Source organism: Daphnia magna, unplaced genomic scaffold (genome assembly GCF_020631705.1).
Source record: "Daphnia magna isolate NIES unplaced genomic scaffold, ASM2063170v1.1 Dm_contigs112, whole genome shotgun sequence".
In the NCBI taxonomy this organism is placed as follows: Eukaryota; Metazoa; Arthropoda; class Branchiopoda; order Diplostraca; family Daphniidae; genus Daphnia; species Daphnia magna.
Window position 1 is genome coordinate 59,751 of NW_025533126.1, and position 15,115 is coordinate 74,865.

At 43.7% G+C, this 15,115-nt stretch overlaps 1 protein-coding gene across 1 annotated transcript; it reads right to left on the minus strand.

The window, feature by feature from the left end:
• Positions 1–9,541: 9,541 nt before the first annotated feature.
• Positions 9,542–11,675, minus strand: LOC116930490. The gene is made up of 5 exons (XM_032937889.2): positions 11,372–11,675; positions 11,111–11,294; positions 10,706–10,958; positions 10,432–10,620; positions 9,542–10,345 (listed from the first exon to the last, which is right to left on the minus strand). Exons 2-5 carry the CDS (start codon positions 11,239–11,241, stop codon positions 9,542–9,544), a joined length of 1,377 nt encoding a protein of 458 aa, XP_032793780.1. The 5' UTR covers positions 11,242–11,294; positions 11,372–11,675.
• Between the last annotated feature and the right edge of the window lie 3,440 nt (positions 11,676–15,115).

Sequence of the window (15,115 nt, forward strand, 5' to 3'; positions counted from 1 at the left end):
AGCTACCTAGTTCCTCACAAGGGACTAGCTTACATTTTCATACGGGGAAGACTGTCGTTCTTTACCCAGCAGACGAGCCGGTTGCCATAGCAACGCTCACCATCCTAACAACCCCCCTCAAGATTAATTAAATCATATCCATACATGACAATCAGATGTGTAAACATTTGGATCAAAATTGCGAGATAAAATGATTGCATGGTTTCTTTGTTCTTGCGCTTCTCCTCGGGGCTGCTTGGGACGTCTCTGCAAATCTCACCGGGCCAGGTGTCTTCTTCCTGGTCGTGTTCTCCGACCGTATTGCTGGTGGTGGTACGGGATCGATGGTGAAGTCCTTTCGCACGAATTGACGATTTCTCCAGTACACTAGGCCACTTGGCAGGTGGATGCGGTAATCGTGGTTCGGACCGATTTCAACGATTACTCCACGTTTGTCCCATCGTTTGGATGATGAGTCTTGAATACGAACGGGGCAGTCAACCTCCAGAGGTTTCAGGAGTCGGGATCGTTGGTCGTAGTGCTCCCTTACTGGTGCTCCCTCTCGGTCTCCGACACACGTTCGCACAACTCCCAAGCATCCAGCCACTTCCAAGCATACGATCGGTGATAAGCCGGAACGAGCGATCGGAGTGGATGGCTAAATACCACTTTCGCCGGTGACAAGCCGTGGGACTTGGGTGTGTTTCGCCACTCCAATAAGCCACGGATGAAAGGTTCAGATTCAATCCGGCCCAATGATGAAGTGGTGATGATTATCTTTTCCATTGCCTTCACGGCGGCTTCAGCGTGACCGTTTGCCTTTCAGTAATGCGGCGTAGAAGGTTGAAGGCAGATTCTCCATCTTGAGAGAAAATTTTGAAATTCCACTGATAAAAATTGTGGTCCACCGCCCGTCCGGGCGGTGGACCGGGACGCCTGTGTCCACAAAATTGCCGACGAGGGCCTTGATGACATCAGCCGATGTGACATCACGGCCGTACCATGCATGGATGGACGGCAAACCGGACAGGCAGTCCACATAGATGAGATGATGGTTTCCTTTGTGGCTGAAAAGGTCTGCCGAGGTATCCTGGAAGATGCGCGACAGGGCCGGATCGAACCTCAACGGCTGGTTATGAAGGCTGGGCAGGATCTCTTATTGTTTGCATAGGTTTGCCACTACCGTCTTTTCGTGTGCTCGATTCCTTTATGTAATGCGTGAAGGGCGGTAAAGACAGCCAGCCGTTCAGACGAGGGGATTACAATTCGGTTGCCAAATAAGACCAGACCGTCGTCAAACCAAAAATCACTCAAAATTTTCCAGTAATACCGGATGGTCTCATCTGTTCGATCCGGGTGACCTACGAATCCAGTTTCGACCGCCTGCAGAAAACGTTGGTACTGGGCGTCGGCTTGAGCTGCCATTTGCAATTTTTTTAGAATAGGATTTTCCAAATGTCTAGGGCCCGAACCTTCCGCGGAAAATATGGACACTGCTTGACACTGTATGATGTGACGACTGTGAGTTGCGGAATCTTCTGCCTCCGCCGTATCTTCACCGGACGGGTCGACAGGGCACGTAACAGCGCGTCAGGAATGGCGTGTTCAGAGCCTTTGCGCTACACAGTTTTGAAAATAAATCGTGAAATGCACTCTTTCATACGTTGTAAGCGGGGTTTTTCGTCTGCGTCAAGGGTGTAGCGGTCCGAGATTGCTACCAGGGGCTGGTGGTCGACTATAAGGGTAAATTGGTGGAGCCCTAGGATGTACAATCGGCATTCATGCATGGCCCATTCTACCGCTTTTAAGTCGAGTTCTACCATGACATAGCGACTTTCCGTGTCGCTGATCAATCGCGAACCACAATGAATCAGCCCCCAGTGGCCGTCCTGGCGTTGCAATAACGCAAATCCGAGGCCATTTTTCCGGGACGCATCGGTCTGCAGCACTGTTTTGCATCAGGGCTGAAAGTAGACAAGATAGGTGGTTATGTAAGTGCGGTATGATGGCCTGAAAAGCCGAATCATGGTCCGTGTTCTATACAAATGGTGTACCACTCTTAAACAATGGGCGGAGTGGTGACGCTGCTTTCGCAACATCCGCCGAGAAATCTGCCAGATGGGTCACGAGTCCAAGAAAGGCCGTAATTAAAACGAAACCAACGTAATTCCGTGATATTTGTTGGTGCTGGAAACACGCCGCAATTTTGTCAAGGTCTGCAGCGATGCCAGATCGACCGACCAGATATCCAGAGAATTTCACTTCTGGCACTGCAAATTGAACTTTCGAACGCCGTAAAGTGTTTTTGTGTTGCCGGCAGCGGTGCAAGAAATTCCATGTGTCCTCTAGGTGGGTTGTGAAGTCGTCGGAGGAGAGCAAGAAGGCGTCTACGACATTAGTTACTCGAGGAGTCCGTCGATGGCCGCCGCCATACGGTGACAAAATTCATCTCCCGTCGATATTAGTCCCATTGTACCTCGTAAAAATTTGAATGGGCCCCATGGAGTGATAAAGTTGTTCAGAAGCTGGCTTGAGGGGTCCAACGCTACTTGCCAATAGCCGTTTGCAGCGTCGTATGTCGAGAATCACCGAGCGGACGGGGGAACACTAGAAACTGCGTCTTTTGGGGTCACCAAAGGATGGAATGGGCGCCGGACATGACAATTGAGTTGGGTTAGATTACACAAATCCGTACTATTCCGTTCCCTTTGAGCGCGACCACCAACGGGTGCACCCAGCCGGTGGGTTCCATCACCGGTTCAATTATATTCTGGGCCACCATATCGTCCAACAAAATCTTGGCCGGTTCACGCTGCTTGAATGGGATAGGCCGGCACCCATGAACAGCGAACGGGATAGCATCGGGTTTGAGCTCGATAGTCATCGCCGGTCCGTCAAATTGTTTTAGTGGGCCCGTTTCATCAAATACATCCGAGAATACCGAGAACATTGCTTCATTTATAGCTGAGATCTGACTAGGATCAATCGGATTGAAGGGAAACGGGCAAGCTGCATCGGATGAACTGCTGCGTACTTGGGAGATCTTTTGGAGAATCTTTTGGAGGATTCCAAGGTCAACACAAGTGAACCAAGATACCAACATTCCGTCGTATTCGGGACAAACGATGACTGGGGTGGTGGAAACCTGTTTGCCATATCTGAGGATAACGGTGACGCTTTCAACCGATTCCAACGATAGTCCGTTTGCCGCCACAAATTAATCAGTACCGCGGTGATCGAGATTTTTTACGTCCTCACCCAGAAGGCGGAGCTGTTTGAAGCCCATGATTGTTGCTTCCGCGCCACAGGGTGGAATTGCAATAAGTGGTGCAATCACATTCCCATCTGGTCTCAACAATTCCACCATAATAGTCGGAGCCCGGCGGGACACTGCTATATTTGAAACGTGCACTCGACGGTGGTGGATCTCTGAAGCCTGAATCTGGGATACCTTTTTTCGAAGGGCACACGGTGGCAAAATAGCCTACCATATTGCAAGCTTTGCACTCTTTGCCAATCGCGGAACATAAGGGACGATTCGCGGTGTGGGCGGCATAGCCGCAACTAGTGCAATCGTTAGTCTCCGAGCCATATGTCGATGACCGGCAGTTACTTCGTGAACGATGACGCCCACGACTACCACCGCAGAAAGATTTGGAACTCGTTGGATGTCCACTGACCTGGAGCATTACTTGCGGGTGGTGAAATCATAACTCGTTTGTACCGGCAGCCTTCTAACTACGGCATAGTGCCACCGCCGCTGACAAGCTTAGGAAAGGTGATATCGATAATAATTTCTTTCGCGTTTCCTGGTCGCAAATTCCACTCATAATGCAGGTTGTCATTCTCGTGCCCCAACAAGTAGAGCATAGTTCCGCACACACAGCAATACGTTGCAAACGAATGTAATATTGATCGAAGCTCTCACCTGCCACTTAATTACACTCATCGAACTCGACGCGATCCAACCCCACACTTCTTTGCTTCCGCAAATATTGTTGAATTTTGTCTAGAACGATGTCCGGCGTCAATGTGCCATTTTGTCGAACTTTTAACACCATTTCCGTCAACTGGAGCATTCCGGTCGACAGGACCATCCATAGAACTGCTACTTGTTCCGTCGACGGATGTTCTTTCAGGTGTTTTAAGGTGTACAGATCATCCCACTTAGACCGCCAGCTGATGAAGTCACGAAACGAAATGTCCGCTTGGAGTTGTTTCAGACTGAAAACGTTGATGCGGCGTCTACTTATAGAGCCACGGTCCTCCTCGTCTGAATGGCCGCTATGATTCACCCTCCCACGGCATATCAATTCATCCAACGTGGTGTTCATTTTTCGTAGTTCCTCAGCGTGAGCTAACCGCTCGTTCGACCACGTGCTTGACAGTTTGTTCAGCCAACAACGCCTGTACCATCTCCATCGTGACCACGTTTGAACCACGTGTCTCTGGCGCCGGAGGTACCTCCTCTCTTGTTGTTGGGGCGCCCACAACATTTCGTTCTTCATCCACATTCGACATGTTACCTAATTCGGGAGGGGTAATTCTCCCTCGTTCAGTTGTGTAATTACGCCGAATCATTCGGATGTGGTGGATTTTTTCGGATGCGCGTGTTCTTCTTCCCTAGGTCTGGTGTAATTTTGAATCACTCGGCTACAACTCAGGAATGTCAGCTCGTTTCTTTTTCTTTTCTTTTACACCCAATAACTAATAACTTGAATAGAGATCGGATGACCCTACCAACTACGCCATGTTATGATCAACTTGGTTGTATCGCGCACACAAGGACAGACACGTTACACTCAAACTGTAGCAACCTCAAGACTGTCGTTTTTTACCCAGCAGACGAGCCGGTTGCCATAGCAACGCTCACCATCCTAACAAAAGCCGTTATTTTAAATTGGCATTAATTATTTTCTACGATAAATGTGGTTTTTTCTTTAGCTGAATCTTCTAGTTCTATCTACCAGTAGCCAGATGCTAGGTCAAGAATCGTAAAAAACTTTTTTCCGTGTAGTTGGTCAAGAGTGGTATCTATTCTTGGTAAAGAGAATGAATCTTTTACAGTGACGCTGTTTAATTTACGATAGTCTAGCAAAATCGTAAACTTCCGCCTTTCTCTTCTATGAGTGCAACAGGAGCCGCCGGGGGAAAGGTAGATAACTCGGCGATGTCTTTATCCAACATCTCTTTAATTTGTCGTTGTAGAGTAATACTCAATTGCGTCATCTTACTCTACGAAATATAGGGTTAAATGAACGAGGCGTTTTATCAGAATGCCGTGTATTTAGGGCTACAATCAAGACAAATAATAAGACTAATAATTATTAGAATAAAAATAACATACCGATAGGATGAGTACGGCGGCACGGCTGGTCGTAGGAGGCTCCAAGAGTGGTCGGGATCTCGAAAGGAGACTGACTGCTCGGGGTGAAAATCATGGCCTTTATATACCGAACGAGCCGGCCCGTGACCTACTTTTACATAATCAAGAGGAAGATGTGGGCCGTGTTAACCCACCCCGAGTCAAGTTGACAGTTCTTGACAGGTCGTTTAAAAGGGATTTAAACTAGAGTTAACGAGAGTAAAATAGAAATTCGGGGAGGGTGAATTATAGCTGCATAGGAAATTTATGGGGAAGTAAGTGAATTTGAGGTTTGTTAATGGCCCTGTAGAAAAGCCACCCCTAAACTAGATAATTAGCAGAAATAATAATATTAGGCAAGGTTAAACAAGTAACTAAAACATTTAACTATCAGACGGTGAGACAAAGGTTTATTTATGAAGGGTTCGCGCTCTTAGGGAGGTGTCATGTTGCAGCACGTGTCATTACCCCCGCGCACATGGTATTCCGCGCTCTTGTCACCTCGCGCACGTGTCATCCCTTGCACGTGGCACACCGCGCACGTGTCACCCCCGCACGTGGTACTCTGCGCACGTGGTTTTTGTACCCCGTACACGTGTTGTTGTATTATGACAACGTGGTGTTTGGCCTAGATATTTAGGCCAGATTTCGTTACATGACTCCCCCTCCCGGAAGATTGCGTCCCGTAATCTTTTTTAGACGTCCGACTGCAAAGGTGGCAAAAACTGCCTGAGGTCGACTGGTTCGGAGATATTCATGACTTCGCATCTTCGTCGTTGTGGTCTGCGGATGTTTTGAAGTGTGCGATGGGTTGGTTTGCAGCAATTCGTTCAACATAGTTCAAAAATTCCGAACCAATCCAAAAGCTTGAAGGTCAGAGCGAGAATTATAAGGAGACCTGTAAGTGCCAGTATAATTTTGATTGTTTCCCACCAAGTTACATAATTTGAGAAGTCCGCTTTTTCCTTCGGTGTTAGTATAAGCGTTTTAATAGGGTACGATCCGCCGTTGTCGTTGATATTTTGTTCGGCCATCGCGGCTGCGATATCAGCTACGATATTCATGTGGCTTCCCGCCCAATTATCATAGGCAGGATTTGCTTGTGGTTCATACTCGTAGGTATTATCGTCATCGTATCGAAAAGTCGTGGGCTAGTCTCTTTCTGGTTGAATGAGTGTAGCTTCGGCTTTCGTCCAAGTGCCGTTCCGATAGACATGGTGTTTGCCGTGAAAGTTCACGTATTTCTCTCTCCAGTAGCACTCTCTATATGTAGCTAGTTCCCAGCCGTTTGTGGCTATGGTAAAATTTTTGAATTTTGGTTGCGGCCCGCATCGTGTGGTTTCGGTCGTGAAGGTGATGTTCATTCGCCTACATTGTTCAAGCAAGACGGTAGGGCCTACTGCTTTTATTGTCATACATTTCGGTAGCTGCAGTATATTTGCAGCTAGCCAACCGTCGTATTGTGCTGTCGATATGGCGAGTGTGCGTTTAGTTTGTATCAGTTCACATTGCGTGTTTCTTATCGTACGTATCATATAATTTTCTTGTTCGATCACTTTATCCCGTACGAATTGTACGTGTGCTGCCAATTTATTTTGACTTCTTAGTATGTAGTCTAATGGGCTGTTTGATCTGTTGTCGCTTGATAAATGTCCTGTTTGTTGGGGGCCAAGAATGGAACTTTGAGTCACTGCGTCTGACTCGCTCTCTCGCTCCCATATAAGAGTAAGATGGTTGTGTGTATGAGAGCCGTTGATACGTTAGCTTTGCCTAAAGGTGTGTCTATAATGTTGTCGTCTCCTTGGCGGATCAGCATGATGTCTTCTAGAGCACAGTTGATCACGCTGGGCGAAACGGTAGAGAACCAGGTGCCGCTGGTAGGTGGCTCTGTATTGAGGGTCCATTTCCCATCGACAAAGTGCATTTGTCTGTTTTCGCATTTTTTTAGTTTTCCCATGATGTTGCAATCTTCGACAGAGGTATCCAGGGCTATAGTTTCGGGGACGATAATTTTTTGGCCGAAAAAATCGGTCGTGATGTGTTTGATTTTAGTCCATCTTCCACAGATGGTTCCTTGAAACTTGATGCCGCTCCGTCTGTTCGTCCAAAGTGTATACTCAGAGTTGAAACTAGCTCACCGAAACGTGAGCTTAGCTCAAGCTCTCCGCTCACGGCCTAAAAGTGAGCGGAGCTCAAGCTCAAGCTCGCACAAAAAAAGTTGAGCTTCGCTCAAGCTCACGTTCGCTCAAGCTCATTCCCAAGTTCTTTTTATAAATAGATTACCTTTGACAACTTACAATCAAAACGGTGTATTTTTTCAGATTTCCTTTCATGAGAAAGCGGTCAATGCTCAATGGTCTAACATTGAATGGGAATGACAAATCTCAAATGGATAGACCGAGAAAAGTAATTAATAAAATACACCAAGTTCAAATCATTGATCATTTTTGATGAGTCTTCGATGGAGAACTCTTCCATTTCCTAGATGAAACACCGTTTTGTTTCATGAAGACGAGTTTATCGAAGTTGGAATCAGACAAATTACTTCGTTTCGGTACAAAGACGAGTCCTGCTGTACTAAAAAGTCGTTCGCATGCAGCGGAGGATGGTAACGCGCTGTTGAATTCCCTGAATATTCAAATTATGTTTAATTTCTTGTTACCAAAAGGACGAATGTCACAAATAAATAAAAACTTGTTAGCAGGCAGACACTTACACAAAAATTTTCTTAATGGTCGGAAAACGATCCAAATCTTTAAGAGAGGCTTTAAGAGATCCTTCGTTTAGAAAACGGTCTGCTTCGTTTACTTCTGTAGATGCTCTTCTCTTAAGCGCACTTAGGAAGCTTTTGCTTGCTCTTTTTCTAGTCGGTGAACTGTCAGCTCCACTGTCAATCCTGTTAACAAAAGAACATTTTTTAAAAATTACAGATTGAATGAGAAGTAAAATGTCTAAGGCTTGTGATAGGGGTTTCATAACCCTAAAAAAAATTTTTTTTGAAGTCTTTTTCGACAGCAGTCAGCTTAGTAATTTTAAAATGTTCGAATGTTTCGTTTAGGGCTTCGTCTTTTTTATCAATGAAATGATCTACTTTCACCAATCCGTCGTAATAGCTATTCCATCTTGTGGCATTGCAAATGACGAAGAGTTCGCCCATTTTTGACTTGATGAAGTCCGATGCAAGGGAACTTCTTTGTTGTTTGTTCCAGATAGGGGAGGGTGGGGCTAGTTGGTACAATTTTTTTAATTTCTTCTCTAGTTTCTTTAATTTTTCATATTTTGACACCCAAAAAATTGTAAAAGAAAGCTCAGATAACCAGCTTTCTCGTGCTATTTTTTAATTTGATCTACGTTGTTGAATTAATATCGAAATCAACGTTCAAAAAGCTAAAAAAAATTTGCCTACATGCCCCACTAACGGGGTAAGTTGGCAGTGGTAGTGGGGTAAGTTGGCCCCATGTATTTCAAATACGGATTTCAGTGAAATGTTGATGTTGTAAACAAGCTAGAATAACATTACAATAAACAAAAATCCTATAGTTATCTTAGAGTGGGAAACTCAGAAATAAGTTGTGATAACTTACATAAAGATTAATAGCCTTAAATGCAAAAAATAAAAAATAATATACATAATTCAGGCAAACATTTCACAGGTGAACATCGTATAAAGTGAAACACTTAAAATTTGCCAAATTTTGGTCTCTAATGCATACCACTGTTCACCATAAGTCATATCTAGCAAAAATTCGACTTACAATTCCCTGACATTTTGACAGGCCATGTACTATACATATGCATGTATAATGCCTATGCCGACATGCCCCATGTTGCAATGTATCAACTTGCCCCAACCCGGGGTTTATTCAAATAACAATTTTTATTACTCCTTTATAATTGATTAAAACAAATCCATTGTTACAGTTCAATAGAGGACACAATTTTCAATAAAACTAATATTTTTTAAAAATTATATGCATACCAAGAAAAGATAAAATTGATGAATACCAAGCACGCAACTATTGTGGATTTGACGCAAAAAATTTCGTTATTTTCTATTTCCTAAACTATTTGGGATAAATTTATAAAACTTTGCACAAAAGTGCGCACGATAAACATCTTTGACTATGAATTATTTCAATAAAACCTCTTTCACACAATTCTTCTAAATTAGGAATTGCAAACTTGCCCTCCTGCCAACTAGCCCCCCTCTCCCCTACTCTTCAACTTGAGGTCGAGAGATTTTTTAATCTTTAAAAATTGACGATTACGAATTTTCTCCACATCCGTGGTTGCAACGAGGTTTAGCGTATGACAAGTGCAGCGCATATGTGGAGGAAGAATAATGCGCTCCACCTCCTCTTCATCGTCAGGGTCTGATCCATCTTCAAGTCCATCCATCTGTCCTCCGCTGCTTCCATTTGAGACTCTTGCTTCCGACGTACAAGTATGACTCTCAATTATTTCTCCGATGTCGACTAAGACAAAATCATCCTCTTCTTCCTCTTCAAAACAGTCTTCGTCGCTGGCTTCCTTAGATGCTCTTTCATTTCCAGCATCTTTTGCTTGGAACATCCGGAATGCTTTCAAGAAGTTTGATCCGTTGTCTGTAATAGTTAGGTTAACTTTTGCGGAGATTTTGAACTCTTTATGCATCTCTGAAATTGCTTTGGCCAGCACATCATAAGTATGGGATCCAAAAATTCGGCGGACGCCAAGACAAGCGCTTTGTCTAGTCACTTCGTCCACATCCAGCCAATGAACCGTCATCCCTAGGAAACTTTTTTGATGAGCCGTCCAACAATCAGCTGTTGTTGACACATGGCTGGCTTTTGGTAGTTCTAAAATCAGATTTTCCTTACTTTGTTGATACTGCTTATTTAAAAGTTTAACCATGAACGGGCGACTTCTGATTGACAGTGGACCAATCAAGCCACCAACAAGCTGCTTAAACCCCTCTTTATCCACTTCACTAAAAGGAAGCAGACCAGTGATGATATGGTTCTAAAGAAATTTAATCAGTCAGTAACTTATTTGAATTAATGAAACATAGGTTTTAAACTAAGTTGAGACAAGTGCAAGTGACTTACCAAAATTGCTTTATCTAATTCATCCTGAGTTCTTATCTGTTTAAATCTCGAAGTGCCATCCAATAAATGTCCAACTATTTTAGGTTGCTTCAATTGTGACTTGTCAGCATTTTTGTTCGTCTTGTTGAGGTCTTTTCCTTTTTCAGACCAGAGCGAATTGAATTCTTCCAGACATTCAGGGTGCTTAAGCTATAATGTAAAAAAACATCAATTTAATGCTCATCAGTTACAATTAAAGACCATCAATGATTTATGAAAGAAAGTGAGATATTACCTCCATATGTCTTCTTGCGTTATACACAGAGTTCCTGGTAACAGATAACAACTCTATTTTCCCTTTCTTGTTGTAGGCAGTTTTGAACTCGTGGCACTTCAAACATTTAACAAAAAACCCTTTCCCATTTTTTGTAAGCTCGATGAACTGGAAGAATTTGGTTGGCAGCTCAATAGTCCCTTTGGTCCATGGATGTCCTGCAGAAGTACTAGCAGGGGTCTCATTATGCCTGTTATTCTCACTGAACTCATTGCTGAAATTGAGAAAAAATGTTAAAAATCAGTCGATCATCAGGCTCAGTGATCAGGCCCCTCAGTAATAAACACAAAAGTAAAAGACTCAAAGTCAGTCAATAGGGCAATAGCCTAAATCCTAATATCAATAAATTTGTCTAATTGTCTTTACCTTTCATCGCTGCCAGAATCATTATTCTCTACATTTACAGTTTCACAATCCACTTGATCAGCACCACCTACAGCACCCACATGACTTTGACTTTGTACACTTGTAGAAGCTGTTCGCTTTTTTGACGCCATTTCTCATTAGTCTCTACTCTCTAAAGAGTTTAAGACTTTCAGTTTCAGATTTCCTGGTTTTAATTTGAACAAAAATTAGTGTGAATTAAGCAATTAACTATAGAAAACCGATATTTAAGACACAACTCACAAGTTTATGTTTTTACTTGTTCAGTTCAATCACTAAGCTGTAACTGTAAGCATAAGCAACTAGTATAGGCTAGGCTATTAGCAAGTAGCACTGACAGCTTTCCACCTCCAAACGTGGAGACTTGTCTCATTTCGGCAACCACTTCCAATTTTGACCGCTAGATGGCGCCACAAGCGTGAGCTTCCGCTCATGAGGCAAAAGCTCAAGCTCAAGCTCACACTTTTTCAAAAAGAGCGAAGCTCAAGCTCAAAGCTCATAAAATGAGTGAGCTTTTGAGCTAAAGCTCAAGCTCTCGTGAAGCTCGTTTCAACTCTGTGTATACTCCACATTTTTCTGTGCCGGTTCCAAGATAGCGGGGCAGTCGTTGTCTTGAAGTCGCAGGTGCTCGGTTTTGATCGGGTTTTTGCAATTACACACGAAGGTTTGGAATGCCGACGTGGATGAAAGTAGCAGAGTTATGGTGACGTATAGAATCATTTCTAGGGGTAAAATTTGTATACGAATTAGGTCATTTCTACAGTTTTTGTATAAGTTGAAACTACTGCCCCTAGTAAAAGCGAGGGAGAATTTTGTGAGAACTCTGGAGAGAGAAAAGAAGGATGGAATAGGTAGGATATTTCGTTCATATTTATGATAAATGAATTTCGTATTTGCTACCGCTGTGTTGGATGGCGTGTATTTATTCTTTAGGAGAAGAATTTTGGCCATGATAGGTTTTTTAATATTTTGAAGAGGGAAAAGAGAAAATGGGGCTTTCCATATTTTCTTTTGTAGGGGGACAGGGAAAAAAACATGAGGTCAATGGAAAAAGAAAACGGTACAGTTTCTGGGTGAGCAAGGAAAATGGTTTACTCCTGTGGCCGTATAAGGTCAGGTTTCTTAGGCTTCTTTCGTAGAGGTTTCTCACTCGTCTGTCGTTTCTTTTGTTCTCTCGTTTGTCATCATCCGTCTTTTGCGTAACCGGTTCAAGCGTTAAATCTGTCCATTTCATGCCTTCGTAGGTGCTGAAGTTTGGCAGAGAGTAGGAGTCGGGGCAAGGTGATTCGTCTCCAAATGGTCTCAACTTTTTCTTTTTTCTTTCTAAATGTTTTTCGCATTCTGCTTTATGCTTGTGGAAAGTACGGATGGAGAGGCTTCGATGTTTCCGGTAATACTCTTCTTCAACGTAGGGGTTTTCCGAGGTCGCTTCGGCATTGATCTCTTCGTCCGTTGGCGTCTTCGGTTTTGGTTCGAATGCAGCTGGGGCGCCCTTGGATGTATAGAGCTGGTCCCATTCCCGGTCGAGATTGTCTTTAGGCGGCGTGGTGGATAATTTTGAGAATTCTTCCGAGATTTCTTCCTCCGAGAAATCACAAAATCCTTTCCCCCACACGTGTTCGAACCTCAGCAGCTCTTCTTTTGAAAAAAAATTAAGGCTGAATAGGTTTTCGTCGAGCCCTTCTGCCATTTTTCTTGGTGGTTTGGAGATGACTGCCAATTTTCCTCATTTTCATCATGTTTAAATACTGCGTAGGTCTACTACTAGACAAAAAAAAGGGAGAGAAAGGCGAAAATCTTGTCTTAAATTTCTTCTATTAGTCTCTTTCTTTGTTTTATTGCTCTTTTTGTGGCTACTGGTGGTTGGTCAATTAGCTGGTTGCCCAGTGGTTTACTTGGTTCATGCTGGGGGTGATTTGTTTTCTTCGTTGATTTATTGGCTCGATTGCTGGGAGATATTTCTGTTTGCTGGTGGGTCGTGGTATTTTTCTCAGTTAATTTGACTGCTTGGTTTGTGTTACAATCTCCGCTGTGGCTGCCGTTGATTTCGTAAGGTTCTTCTCCTTTGTTTTCGAGCTGGTGGTTACTTTCTGGACTGGGAGATCTGGTAGCTAGCTGAAAGGTTGGGCAGGTTTCATCTTTCCATATCATTGCTTCGAAAAGTGGGCGAAGTCGGTTGAAATGGACTCGTTTTGGGACGAGGGAGTTGTCAGCGATGTCCATGGTTTTATTTTCGTAGACTTCAATTATCCGATATGGTCCTTAAAATTTTGAAACGAATTTTTTGCTTTCGCCGTGGGGGAGCACTTTGATGTCTAGCAGCACTTTATCACCCACTTTGTAGTCTTGGATGACGGCTCTCTTGTTGTACTACTCTCGTTAGCGTTCTCTTGCTTTTTTATTTTCTTCTCGAGCTCGTTGGAAGCTCATTTGTAGGCGTTCCAAAAGGGAGCCTACATAGTCGGATGGTGAAGCCATAGGTGCTGTCATTGCTTCCAGAAAATTATTAATGGGTAGATTTGTGTCCCTTCTGTATAGCATAAAAAATGGGCTCTCAAGTGTCGACGAATGAACGGAGGTCCGATATGCAAAGCATACTTCTCCCAATATTTTTTCCCAGTTTTCATGGCATCCATCTTCCAGTTCTTTTCTTAGCATGGTGGATAATGTTCGGTTAAATCTCTCCGTGTGGCCGTTGCTGGCTGGGTTGTATGCTGTGGTAAGTCGCTGGTCAATATTGAGGGACTTGCATAAGTGACGGAAAACGCTGGAGGTGAAATTTGATCCTCGGTCTGAGACTATCGCTTTTGGCAGCCCATGTCTTTGAACGATGAGAACCAGAAAAGCGTCTGCCGTGGTTAATGCCGTTTGGTCAGGGAGTGCGACGACCTCTGGCCACTTTGTAAAATAATCCGTTATTACCATGATGTATTTATTGTTTCTTGTAGACGGGGGGTTAAAAGGGCCCATAAAATCCATTCCCACGACGTCGAAGGGGGCCTTTGCGAGCTCGTGGGGGTGCAAAAAGGTCCTGTATGTTGTTTTGGTGTTGGCAAGGCAAGTCTTGCAGACCCTGCAATATTCTTTGATGTCTTCCCTCATTGAGGGCCAATAATAGTGGTGTTTTACCTTAAGATAAGTCCTTTTGTAGGCTAGGTGTCCAGCTGTAGGGTCATCGTGCAGGTGCTTGAGTACCGTAGGTCGTAGGTCAAGGGGCAGGACTACTTGGTAGTTGACATCCTGTCATTTATTGCTTTTGATAAGGTGTTCTCTTCTGTATAAGACACCGTTCAGAACTTGATAGAAATCAATTTCTTTGACCCAGATTGGAAATTTTTCTTGATGTTCGGCTGTTAATTCGCCGTTGTCTAAGTAATTCCTTATAGAGATGCACAGCGGGTCACTGGCTTGTTTGATGCATATATCTTTTTCCTTTTAACTGTCTTGAATGCTTGCAATTTTTATCCTTGAAAGGCAGTCGACATTTTGATGTACCCTGTCAGGTTTATATTTTATCTGGTATTTCGTGGCTGCTAGTTCGATTGCCCATCGGCCCAATCGTCCGGTATTTACCTTTAAATTTTCAAGCCATTGCAGAGGTTTGTGGTCACTAATAACCAAGAAGGGCTCATCTTGTAAGTAGTGTCGGAAGGTTCTGATGGCAAAAATCACTGCCAAGGCTTCTTTCTCTGTCTTTGCATAATTCATTTCGGCTTTTTAAATTGGCGGCTAGCGTAAGCAATCACGACTTCACGTCCGTTTTGAATTTGCGATAAAATTGCTCCTATGCCATAGTTGCAGGCGTCTGTGAATAATAAAAATTGTTGAGAAAAATCGGGGTAGGCTAATATAGGTTCACTAGTGAGGCAAGTGCGTAGGGTCGTAAATGCCGCTTCATCTTCCGCGGTCCATTGAGAAGGTTCTTTTATGGCGTTTTTATGGGTCTTCTTAGTGAGTGTTTGCGCTATTTCTCCGAATCCTTTGATA